The 12,740-nt window shown below is 37.7% G+C and overlaps 1 protein-coding gene and 1 long non-coding RNA gene across 2 annotated transcripts in view; one reads left to right on the plus strand and one right to left on the minus strand.

Annotated features, from left to right (window-relative positions):
* Positions 1-12,740, plus strand: part of G2E3 (G2/M-phase specific E3 ubiquitin protein ligase) — a 71,425-nt gene that overhangs the window by 23,513 nt on the left and 35,172 nt on the right. Inside the window, exons 2-3 of the mRNA XM_052659392.1 lie at positions 7,655-7,695; positions 12,285-12,382. Coding sequence (XP_052515352.1) covers positions 7,655-7,695; positions 12,285-12,382 — 139 coding nt within the window. The remainder of the gene's footprint in view (positions 1-7,654; positions 7,696-12,284; positions 12,383-12,740) is intronic.
* LOC128066372 (uncharacterized) overlaps positions 9,097-12,740 on the minus strand; it is a 45,517-nt gene continuing 41,873 nt past the window's right edge. Inside the window, exon 3 of the long non-coding RNA XR_008201215.1 lies at positions 9,097-9,195. This is a non-coding gene — a long non-coding RNA (uncharacterized LOC128066372). The remainder of the gene's footprint in view (positions 9,196-12,740) is intronic.

Here is a 12,740-nt window from a genome sequence, read left to right on the forward strand (position 1 = left end):
AGACGACAGGCTCACAGTTTTCATTTTACTCAATGGTAAAATGTTGAAAACTTCTCCTGTACGATCAGAAACAGGACAGGGGTACCCATTCTCACCTCTCCTTTTCAGCAGAGTACTAGAAGTCCTAGCCAGAGCAATTGGGCCAGAAATAGAAATGAAAGCATCTATGTCAGAAAAGAAGTAAAAATGTGTTTGCAAATAACAGGATCTTATTTATTGAAAACCCTAAGAATTCCACCAAAAAACTGTTTATACAGCCACTCAGAGTGAGTGGGAGTCTGGCTTACTTTATTAATTTGTTATCTATTGTTGTGTAACAGATCACTGCAAAACTTGGTGCCTTATAAAAATAGACATTTATTATCTGTCAGTTTCTGTGAGTCAGAAATTTGGGACCAGCTTAGCTGTGTGATTGTGGCTTTGGGTCTTCCATGAAGTTGTTCTTAGGCTGTGAACCACACTGCAGTCTTATAAAGGCTTGAATGGGGCTGGATGATTTGTTTCTAAAATAGTTCACATATATGATTGGGTAAATGCCTCAGTTCTTTGCCAAGTGGAGCTCTCCTTTAGGAGCATCGTGAGTCTTTAGACATGGCAGTAAGCTTCCTCTAGTGCAAGTGATCCATGATAGAGAGGAGGAGGAAGTCATAATGCCTTTTATGACCTAGTTATGCTTTGTCACTTATGCCAGACTTTTTGGTGGAAGTTAGTAAGCACAGCCACAGTCAAGGAAAAAAGAAAATTAGGCTCCAACTTTTGAAGGGAGGAGATTCAAACTGAGTGTCAGTGACTGACCAAGTGGAGGTAAGTAATACAGGAGACTCAGAATATGTCTAGATAGTGGCCTTCTGGAGTTCTTCATTAAATTGTTAATGGTTTCTCAGGGAAGGGAGGACTACTTTAATAGTATTTCTAAGACCAAGACTTGGGCTGTTACTGAGATATATATGTACCTACCATTGTTCTCCTCTTTTCACTTAGGAAGACTTAAAATTCATGTAATGAAAACGAAATGATAAAATCTAGTTAAAAACGTGAGTTTTTTTTTTTTAGGAAGTTTTGTTTTAGAGACTCCTGACTGAAGTAAATCATCATTGGGATGCTGTGGATTAGGAAGAAAGCTGATGTGAACTAGTCAAAAATATGAGTCTTGTAGTACCTTTGGAACATTATCCTGTTTGGGAGTAACTTAATTTTTATATAATCTTAAGCTTAGAAAGGACTTCCCACGTGTCTCAGATGGTAAAGAATCCACCCGCAATATGGGAGACCTGGGTTTGATCCCTGGGTCAGGAAGTTTCCCTGGAGAAAGGAATGGCAACCAACTCCAGTGTTCTTGCCTGGAGAATTCTATGGACAGAGGAGTCTGGTGGGCTATAGTCCATGAGGTCACAAAGAGTCAGACACAACTGAGAAACTAACACAAGTACACAAGTACAAGTAAGCTTAGAAAATAGCTGTAAGAATAGTGAAAGGAACTCCTATATACCCTTTAAACAGATTCCCCGGTGTATGTTTGTGACATTTGCCTTCACCTATTTGGCCCAGCTGGCCTAGAACCACCAGGGATAAACCTGTAGTGTGATTAAGTTAGGTTTGTTGACAATGCAGTGAGAGAGATCACAGACCAGGGGAACCACAAGGCTTTGCCCCAAAGAGTGAAATAGATTTTTTACAGGATTTTGTAGCAGGGTGGCACTGAAATAAAATTCTAATGAAGTAGTGTTTTGATAGAGTCAAAGCAAAACCAAGGTTATCTGTAAAAGAATCAACATTAGGTCTGAGCTGTGAAGTGGGCTGAAGGTGGTGTTTCCTTGAAAATTACAGAATTAAGAGGTTTTTGAACATTTCTTCTCCTGAAGTTGCTTACTTAGGTCATCCTAGGAAGAGTAGGGTATTTCAGAAAGTTTACTTAAGTTCAGTTCAGTTCAGTCGCTCAGTTGTGTCCGACTCTTTGCGACCCCATGAATCGCAGCACGCCAGGCCTCCCTGTCCATCACCAACTCCCGGAGTTCACTCAAACTCGCATCCATCGAGTCAGTGATGCCATCCAGCCATCTCATCCTCGGTCGTCCACTTCTCCTCCTGCCCCCAATCCCTCCCAGCATCAAAGTCTTTTCCAATGAGTCAACTCTTCGCATGAGGTGGCCACAGTACTGGAGTTTCAGCTTTAGCATCATTCCTTGCAAAGAAATCCCAGGGTTGATCTCCTTCAGAATGGACTGGTTGGATCTCCTTGCAGCCCAAGGGACTCTCAAGAGTCTTCTCCAACTCCACAGTTCAAAAGCATCAATTCTTTGGCACTCAGCCTCTTCACAGTCCAACTCTCACACCCATACATGACCACTGGAAAAACCATAGCCTTGACTAGACGGACCTTAGTCGGCAAATCAATGTCTCTGCTTTTGAATGTGCTATCTAGGTTGCTCGTAACTTTTCTTCCAAGGAGTAAGCATCTTTTAATTTCATGGCTGCAGTCACCATCTGCAGTGATTTTGGAGCCCCCAAAAATAAAGTCTGACACTGTTTCCACTGTTTCCCCACCTATCTGCCATGAAGTGATGGGACCAGATGCCATGATCTTCGTTTTCTGAATGTTGAGCTATAAGCCAACTTTTTCACTCTCATCTTCTACTTTCATCAAGAGGCTTTTTAGTTCTTCTTCACTTTCTGCCATAAGGGTGGTGTCATCTGCATATCTGAGGTTATTGATATTTCTCCCAGCAATCTTGATTCCAGCTTGTGTTTCTTCCAGTCCAGCGTTTCTCATGATGTACTCTGCATAGAAGTTAAATAAGCAGGGTGACAATATACAGCCTTGACATACTCCTTTTCCTATTTGGAACCAGTCTGTTGTTCCATGTCCAGTTCTAACTGTTGCTTCCTGACCTGCATACAGATTTCTCAAGAGGCACGTCAGGTGGTCTGGTACTCCCATCTCTTTCAGAATTTTCCACACTTTATTGTGATCCACACAGTCAAAGGCTTTGGCATAGTCAATAAGGCAGAAATAGATGTTTTTCTGGAACTTTCTTGCTTTCTCCATGATCCAGCAGATGTTGGCAATTTGATCTCTGGTTCCTCTGCCTTTTCTAAAACCAGCTTGAACATCAGGGAGTTCACGGTTCACGTATTGCTGAAGCCTGGCTTGGAGAATTTTGAGCGTTACTTCACTAGCGTGTGAAATGAGTGCAATTGTGCGGTAGTTTGAGCATTCTTTGGCATTGCCTTTCTTTGGGATTGGAATGAAAATTGACCTTTTCCAGCCCTGTGGCCACTGCTGAGTTTTCCCAATTTGTTGGCATATTGAGTGCAGCACTTTCACAGCATCATCTTTCAGGATTTGAAATAGCTCTACTGGAATTCCATTATCTCCACTAGCTTTGTTCATAGTGATGCTTTCTAAGGCCTGCTTGACTTCACATTCCAGGATGTCTGGCTCTAGATGAGTGATCACACCATCGTGATTATTTTGGTCATGAAGATCTTTTTTATACAATTCTTCTGTGTATTCTTGCCATCTCTTCTTAATATCTTCTGCTTCTGTTAGGTCCAGACCATTTCTGTCCTTTATCGAGCCCATCTTTGCATGAAATGTTCCCTTGGTATCTCTAATTTTCTTGAAGAGATCTCTAGTCTTTCCCATTCTGTTCTTTTCCTCTATTTCTTTGCATTGATCACTGAAGAAGGCTTTCTCATCTCTTGCTATTCTTTGGAACTCTGCATTCAGATGCTTATATCTTTCTTTTTCTCCTTGGCTTTTCGCTTCTCTTCTTTTCACTGCTATTTGTAAGGCTTCCCCAGACAGCCATTTTGCTTTTTTGCATTTCTTTTCCATGGGGATGGTCTTGATCCCTGTCTCCTGTACAATGTCACGAACCTCATTCCATAGTTCATCAGGCACTCTATCTATCAGAGCTAGGCCCTGAAATCTATTTCTCACGTCCACTGTATAATCATAAGGGGTTTGATTGAGGTCATACCTGAATGGTCTAGTGGTTTTCCCTACTTTTCTTCAATTTAAGTCTGAATGTGGTAATAAGGAGTTCATGATCTGAGCCACAGTCAGCTCCTGGTCTTGTTTTTGTTGACTGTATAGAGCTTCTCCATCTTTGGCTGCAAAGAATATAATCAGTCTGTTTTCGGTGTTGCCCATCTGGTGATGTCCATGTGGAGAGTCTTCTCTTGTGTTATTGGAAGAGGGTGTTTGCTATGACCAGTGCATCTTCTTGGCAAAGCTCTATTACGCTTTGCCCTGCTTCATTCCACATTCCAAGGCCAAATTTTCCTGTTACTCCAGGTGTTTCTTGACTGCCTACTTTTGCATTCCAGTCCCCTATAATGACAAGGACATCTTTTTTGGGTGTTAGTTCTAAAAGGTCTTGTAGGTCTTCATAGAACCGTTCAACTTCAGCTTCTTCAGCATTACTGGTTGGGGCATAGACTTGGATTACTGTGATATTGAATGGTTTGCCTTGGAGATCAATCTGTCGTTTTTGAGATCGCATCCAAGTACTGCATTTTGGACTCTTTTGTTGACCGTGATGGCTACTCCATTTCTTCTGAGGGATTCCTGCCCGCAGTAGTAGATATAATGGTCATCTGAGTTAAATTCACTCATTCCAGTCCATTTTAGTTCGCTGATTCCTAGAATGTCGACGTTCACTCTTGCCGTCTCCTGTTTGACCACTTCCAATTTGCCTTGATTCATGGACTTGACATTCCAGGTTCCTATGCAGTATTGTTCTTTATAGCATCAGACCTTGCTTCTATCACCAGTCACATCAACAGTTGGGTATTGTTTTTGCTTTGGCTCCATCCCTGCATTCTTCCTGGAGTTATTTCTCCACTGACCTCCAGTAGCATATTGGGCACCTACTGACCTGGGGAGTACCTCTTTCAGTATCCTACCATTTTGCCTTTTCATACTGTTCATGGGGTTCTCAAGTCAAGAGTACTGAAGTGGTTTGCCATTCCCTTCTCCAGTGGACCACATTCTGTCAGACCTCTCCACCATGACCCGCACGTCTTGGGTTGCCCCACGGGCATGGCTTCATTTCATTGAGTTAGACAAGTCTGTGGTCCTAGTGTGATTCAATTGACTAGTTTTCTGTGAGCATGGTTTCAGTGTGTCTGCCCTCTGATGCCCTCTTGCAACACCTACCATCTTACTTGGGTTTCTCTTACCTTGGGCATGGGGTATCTCTTCACGGCTGCTCCAGCAAAGTGCAGCTGCTGCTCCTTACCTTGGATGAGGCGTATCTCCTCACCGCCGCCCCTCCTGACCTTCAAGGTGGGATGGCTCCTCTAGGCCCTCCTGCAGCTCTCAGAGCCACCACTCCTTGGGCGTGGACTTGCTCCTCCTGGCCTCCGCCCCTGGCCTTGGGCGCTGCCCCTGGCCTGGGATGTGAGGTGGCTCCTCCTGGCTGCTGCCCCTGGCCTGGGATTCGGGGTATCTCCTCTCAGGCGTCGCCTCTGGCCGGGGGCGCGGGGTACTTAAGTTACTTCCCATCATCTTCCCAGTTGAGAGACAAGTACTGTTGTGCTATTTTTTCCCTGATAGGTTACTTTTTTCAAAACATAAAGAACTTCATGTAAATGGAATAATGTAGGTCATAATAGTGTGCAGTTTCTTTGACGCAGCTTGTTTATAGATTCATCTGTTTTGTTGCATCCTCAGCACTTGTTACCTTTTCACTGCTAAGTAGTATTGCATATTATTAATATACTGCAATTTGCATGTCAGTTTTCTTGTTGATGGACTTGTAGGGTTCCAGTTTGGGAGTATCATGAAGACAGCTGCTATGAGCATTTCTATATAAAGTTTTTGGTCTATATGTTTATTTCTCTTGGATGTATACCTGGCTGTGAAACTCCTACGTCAAAGGCTAGGTGTTTGGGTATATATGTTTAACTTTTAAGAAACTACTAAAACTTTTCAAAATGATTATTCCATTTTACATTCCCATCAACAATTTATGAAAATTCCCCAGTTGCTTCATATCCTTTCCAGTGTTTGATATTATAATCTTTTTAATCTTAGACATTTTTACAGATATAAAGTAGTCTTCATGGTGGTTTTAGTGTTTATCCTAATTAACAATGATGTTGAGCATTTTTTACTTGTTTACTGGCCATTTGTATATCTTGCTTCATGAAGTGTCTGTTCATGTTTTTTGCCCATTTCTTAGTTGTTTGCTTTGTATTGTTTTAGGAGTTCTTTATGTATTCTGGGTACAAGACTTTGTCTGACACACTTTTACAAATATTTTCTCCTAGTATGTGGTGTGCAGAATTTACCTTCTTAATGATATCTTATGATGGGTAGAATCTTTTAAATTTGATGAAGTTCTTTTAAAACTTTAATAGTTTTAGCTCTCACAATAAAGTCTATGATCCACTTGAACCTAATTTTTATTTATGGTGTAAAGTGTGAATCTCAAGTTTCCCAATTTTCCATACAGAGATCCATTTTTTCCCGCATCATTTGTTGATAAAAGACTTCTTTTTCTCATTGTTACCTTTGTTAAAAATCAAATGACCAGAAAAGTCTGAGTCTGTTTCTGGGCTCTTTATTTCTATTCCAGTGGTCTGTGTGGAATACTGTGTATTAATACACTTTGAAAAGCTATATAGAGTACTAATTAGATTGTTGCAAACAGGAAAAACCTTTCTTGTTCATGTTTTGATAGCACTGGAGATCTTTCTTATGATCATCATCTTGCTGCCAGTGATATTTGGAGGCTTTTCAGAATGAAGCACTATATATTCCTATATTACTTTTTTTTTTTTTTTTGGTGATATGTGAGATTGATACTCACTTTTATTCTTTTCTATTTGTAAAGATGCAAAAACACTTGTTTAGGTGAGAGTTCTGAGGCTAGTGATTAAGAAACTTTAGGTACCTTTTTTTAAGTCTTATAGTTGTCTGAACATATATTATAAAAATCTAGACAGAATTTCATTGCAGTGTTGAACCAAGAGAGATGCCCAGGTCCTTATAGTTGGAAGGGAAAGAGGAGGACAAGACATAGCCACATAGAAATTGTGATTTCTTATAAAGAAACATTAGTTTATAATCTTGCACGTTAACCTGTGTTGTGGACCTCAGTCATTCTGAATCATCAGTCCAGTCAACTTAAGTAAGCAGTAGTTGCGATTCATCTGCAGAGGGGAAGGGTAAGAAATTAGAAGCTGGAGAAATTGAATCTCAACTATAAATCTGTTGTTGGGATACTGACTAAATATTGTTTATAAGTTAGAATTTTTATGTTTATTTTAGGGGAGGTGCTGTAATGATGTGTTTATGGAATTTTCCACAGTAGATTTGTGAAACTGCTAGAAAGTTGAAAGTCTTAAGTCTGTTTGTTCCTTGTATGTCCTGAGTTGGGTCTCCTTTTCAGTAAATACCAGTAGTCATCTTAATCTTGATAACTAAAAAATGTTCCTTCCAATTTCAACACTGTCCCCAGAATTTACCACCTTTGTTGAAAATTACTGGTCTTAGATGTGGAAAGGTGAAGAAATAAAGTATTGGAGTAAGAAATGATCATGCAGCTTGTTCGTTATCATACACTGACTAAATCTAAATAAGATGGGTAATTTGAGAATTTTGAAATTAAGATGTCTAATTGTATATTCTAATTTTTCCTAGTAAAATGAATGAAAATAAACCTGGAGGCTCACAGAATTCTAGTAAGTAATCATATTTAAAATATTTTCAAGTTTAACTTAAAATATTATGATACATCATTCTTGTTTTTTTTTTTAAATTACAGTTAATCTTTTAGACTGCTACTCAAACACTAGGAATGAATTTCCTGATCCATGCTTAGATCGTGTTTCTATATACTGAAGTATAATGTTTTATGTATTAATTTCAACAAAAATATGCTAGAAAAGGATAATTAGCCAAATTTTATTTGTATATTCTGTATTTATCAAGTGTGGTTTGTATTTGAACAAAACAGTTATTATTTCTTTAATAAATATGATTTTTTTACCTTTTTGTGCGATTTTTCTTCTTACAAAAGATAAAATAAATGAGAACAGTTAATGTATAAAAGTTTAACGTGAAAAGGAAAACTTGCCTGTTAGTGCTCACAACCATCTCCTCAAACAGATGTAGACTTTACTTTTAGTTGTTTTCTTCATTTATTAGCTATAAATAGTATGTGTCAATTTGCTACTATGGAAGATGAAAATTGTAAATTGTTACTTTATACTCAGTTGCCACTACTTCTCCTGATATCTACCCTTTTTAAAATTTATTGTTTGATTGCCTCTAAAAGTGTTACACTTGAAACTGAATCTTTACTCTCACTTATAGAGTATCTGTTAACTGCCTATCATGTTGGATAAGGAAATTTATGCCCTTAAACCTCCCTCGACTTTGCTTTCCTGCTTTTACCTATAGACTTCTATCAGTTATGCTACTAGTTCTGAAACTTAGTAGTTCATGAGCTACCTTCTTATATTTGTCAAATGTAAATATCACCTATTACTGTTACCTCGTTAGTATTTTTCTTAAGTTTGTCTCAGCTTTTTACTTGAATGAATGTGTTCGTTTTATTACTGTAACATAACCAGTATCATTTGCTGAAGGGTTATGTAGAAGGTGTAGAATCGTAAAGTTGGAACAATTTTACAGAATTTTAAATGTTAAAATTAATATGCAAAGTACAAATAAAAACAAAAGTAACCTACTTAGAAAAATGCATGCCTGAAACCTGGCCTGTTCTGTGTCCAGGGCCTTGGTACCAGGCAAGGGAGGAGGGGAACAGATAGAAAGCACAAGTCCATAGCATATAGCGATGCAGCTGCATCCAGCATTCACTTTGAGGACTCTTCTGCAGTCTCGGCTAATTCCTTGTATTCCTCTTGAGGCTAATTGCTTGTATTCGTCTTCCTCTTGATAGCTGCATACATACTTGTAGTTGAAAGTATAGGTGCTGGGGATGAAGAAGTTAAGGTGGGAGTTGCTGGTGTAAGATTTGCAATAATCAAATGACAATTTGCTGGAATTATTGTGGTCAGTTACTCTGTGTTGGGGAGGAAGAGGTGCTGAAATTTTGAGGGAAGGGGCTTCCAGTTACTGCTTGGTGAGCTGTAGTGAGGGAGAGCAAATACAGGATGGATGTTTCACAGTATTAAGTATTGGTTTCTTCCAGTCCTGGAATCTATTTTGTGAGTAACCTGTTGACAGATACAGTACATTTTCAACATATAACATCCATTCTTGATTACGTATTAAATAAGGTAAATAAGATTAGCTGCTGTAATAGGTAAACCCTGAGGTTTTAATGGTTTAACATAATAAACATTTATTACTTGGTCATGTTACACTCCGGTGTAGATTGGTTAGGGAAGATTGAACAGATAGGGGCTTTATGTTCCATACAGTTGTTTAGAGTTCACATTCATTCCATCTTGTATTGATTAACTGCTGTGAGATACTCAATCTTTTCAACTGGTGATTTTTTTTCCTTGTTTTGTTAGTATGGTATTAGAAATATGATGTACAAGTAAATATCATAAGATAGAAAGGATTGGTAATTATATTAATAACATTCAGTTCTACCTTTGTGCCATATTTTTCAAATTATATTGCTATATATTATCTCATTTAATGCTCAGTAAGTCATAGTTTGAGGTAAGTGCTATTGTTGTCCTTATTTTTATAAGATGAGGAACCAGAACCATAAAGTGTTTATGTGACCTGTTCAAGGTTACACAGCAAGAGTGTAGAACTAGGTCTTAACTCAGATCTCCCTGACTCTGCAGTTTGCCTTTAAAGTTTTATTATTATTGTGATAAAATACTTAGAATGTAGAATTTATCATTTTAACTGTTTTGAAAGGTGGCACTTCATTCAGAGTTGTGTAGCTGTTACCACTGTCTAGATCCAAAGCATTATCAGTCCAGACGGAAACTATCCACTAGGTAGTTACTTCTCATTTCTCCTGTCCTCAGCTCGTGGAGACAACCAGCCTGCTTTTTGTCTGTCTCTGTGGATTTACCTGTTTTGGATAATGTAATCTATTATATAAATGGAATCATGTAATATGTGACCTTTTGTGCTTGAATTCTTTGACTTACCATAGTGTTTCTAGACTCATCTGTGTTGTAGCATATATCAGTATTTCATTCCTTTTTATAGCTGAAAGATACTCCGTTATATGGTCACTGTATATTTTGTTAACCCATTCATCCATCTGTTTGATGGATGAATGGAAATTTGATCTGTTTTCCCTTTTTGGCTATTGTGAACAGTGCTGCTATGAAGATTAATGTACAAATATTTGTTAGAACATCTGTTTTTAATTCTTTGGTATTATATATAACCAATAGTGAAATTGTTATATAGTAACTGTGTTTAACTTTTTGAGGAACTGCTCACTATTTTCCAAAGTGATTGTACTATTATTACATTTCACCTAGCAGTATATGAGGGTTCTGATTTCCCTGTCTCCTTGACAGCATTTGTTATTTGAGATATTTTGTTTTAGCCATATCTTTGGAGAAATGTTTATTCAGATGCTTTGTCCCATTTTAAGATTGAGTTGTGTTTTTCTTGTTGGGTTGTAAAGGTTACACATTCTGAACCCTAGACTATTAAAAGGTATATGATTTCCAAATTTATTTAACCATTCTGTAGATTAACTTTTCACTTTGTTGATAGTTTTCTTTGATGCACAAAAGTTTTAAATTTTTAAGAAGTCCAGTTTATCTTTTTTTTCTTTCTTTTATTGCTTTTGTTTTTGGTGTCATGTGGTATCTGAAAAACTATTGCCAAACCAAGGTTTTGAAGATTCCCCCCCCCCCGTGTTTTCTTCTAAGTGGTTTTATACTTTTGCCTCTTATGTTTAAGTCTTTGATCTATTTTGAGTTAATTTTTATATAGTTTATGGAGAAGGATTCAGTTTTACTATCTTGCATGTGACTTTCCAGTTGTCCCAGCCCCTTTTGTTAAAGAGACTATTTTTCCCCATTGAATGATCTTGGAATCCTTGTTCAAAATTTAATTGACGATTGATACCTGAGTTCACTTCTGGACTCTTTTCCATTGATCTGTATGTCTGTCCTTATGTCAGTACTACACTCTTGATTTCTGTAGTTATTATAAGTTTTGAGTCTTCTCTTTTTTTTGGCTAAAGGTTTGCAGTTTTGTTGACCTTTTCAAAGAACCAGCTTTGCATTTATTCTCTCTATTCTATATGTCATTTATTTCTGTTCTTATCTCTATTATTGCCTTTCTTATGCTAGTTTTGGGTTTAATATGTTCTTTTTCTAGTTCTTTATTGTTAAAATAAAGTTATTGATTGGGATCATTCCTTTTTCATATAGGCTTACTCTATGAGTCTACAAGCCTAAAGATCAGCCAGAGGTGAAAGCTTAGAGTTCTTAAGGTCATTTCTGAGCATGCATCCAGCCTTGGGCATGTGATGTCCTTCTAGATTCCCTCGTATATATGGGAGCTTTTCAGAGCCCTTATCTTCCCATGTAATCTTCCTTTACTAGTCTCTTCTTTCCTAGCCTTTTTGGTCTTTGCCTACTTGCTCTGTTATCCTTTGCTTCAAGCTGCTGCCTCTAGTATATTTGTCTTAAATGCTTTTGACAGTTAGACTCCAGCCCTGAGTAAGTTCTTGCACAGATGAAAGAAGGGCAGGCATCTGAGCCCATCTCCTGGGGAGCCGCCGTACATGTCAGAACACACACAATCACATTTCTCTAGCAAGGTCCATACTACCTCCTCTTAGTCCACACCAAGAGCCTGGCCTAAGAAACAATGCACATTGATTCTGGGCTTAAGGCCATTGGCTGATTGGAGAGTGAGGGATAGTAGGCAGGTAAGTTAAAATGCCACAGATCTGTCAGCAAATTTTGGCAGCTTGTCTCTTTATTAAGCATTTTTCTCATTATTTCAAGTTTTTAAATCAGATTTCAGAGTTTCTGAAAAGTTGATTCTGATGGGTTTGGCAGCATTATCATTGCTTTAGTGGAGAGATGAAGTTTTAGAGTTTACTAATTGGTTGTTTTCAATGAGTTGCCAATTTAACAACACACTGGGATTTGTTGTTAAAGATTAAAAATGTAAAGTCACATTGTTTTAGAAATAGGTATCGAAAGTCTTAATTTACTGAAAACAATATAATATAATTTGTTCTCTCAAAAAGAACTGAACACATCGTTGAGAGAAACACCAATTCCATAGGGTTTTTTTTTTTTTTTTTTTTGGGTTTTGGTTTAAATTTTTTTATATCTATTACTCTTTTCACTGTTAGCTTGTGTTTTCTGTCGAAAAAATGATGACTGTCCTATTAAATATGGAGAAAAGAAAACTAATGAGAAATGGAATCTCACTGTACATTACTATTGTTTGGTGAGTATAATTTTTAATTAAATCCTAAAAATTTGGTATTCTTCTAAAGAGAATTTGATCCTGATGGCTTGTTTCTGAGAAATGGATAAGTCATTTAACTTCCCTGGATCTCTTTTGCTATGTAAAAATAAGAGTTTTCATTTATCAAATTCTAAGATTCTGAAATGACTTGATACATAGAAATACTTGTCATCATTACCTGCTTATTTTTGTCTAACCCTTTGGGGCCTCAGTGGAAGAAGAAAACGGTTAGGTCTGTAAAGGGAGTTGTTCATTTTGCAACTTTGTTGTTTACATGGTTGCTAGTGATAATTCTCAGAAAGGACCTGTTTGAAGGCTCAGGAAGTAAAATAAAAGT

Source organism: Budorcas taxicolor, chromosome 21, assembly GCF_023091745.1.
Source record: "Budorcas taxicolor isolate Tak-1 chromosome 21, Takin1.1, whole genome shotgun sequence".
In the NCBI taxonomy this organism is placed as follows: Eukaryota; Metazoa; Chordata; class Mammalia; order Artiodactyla; family Bovidae; genus Budorcas; species Budorcas taxicolor.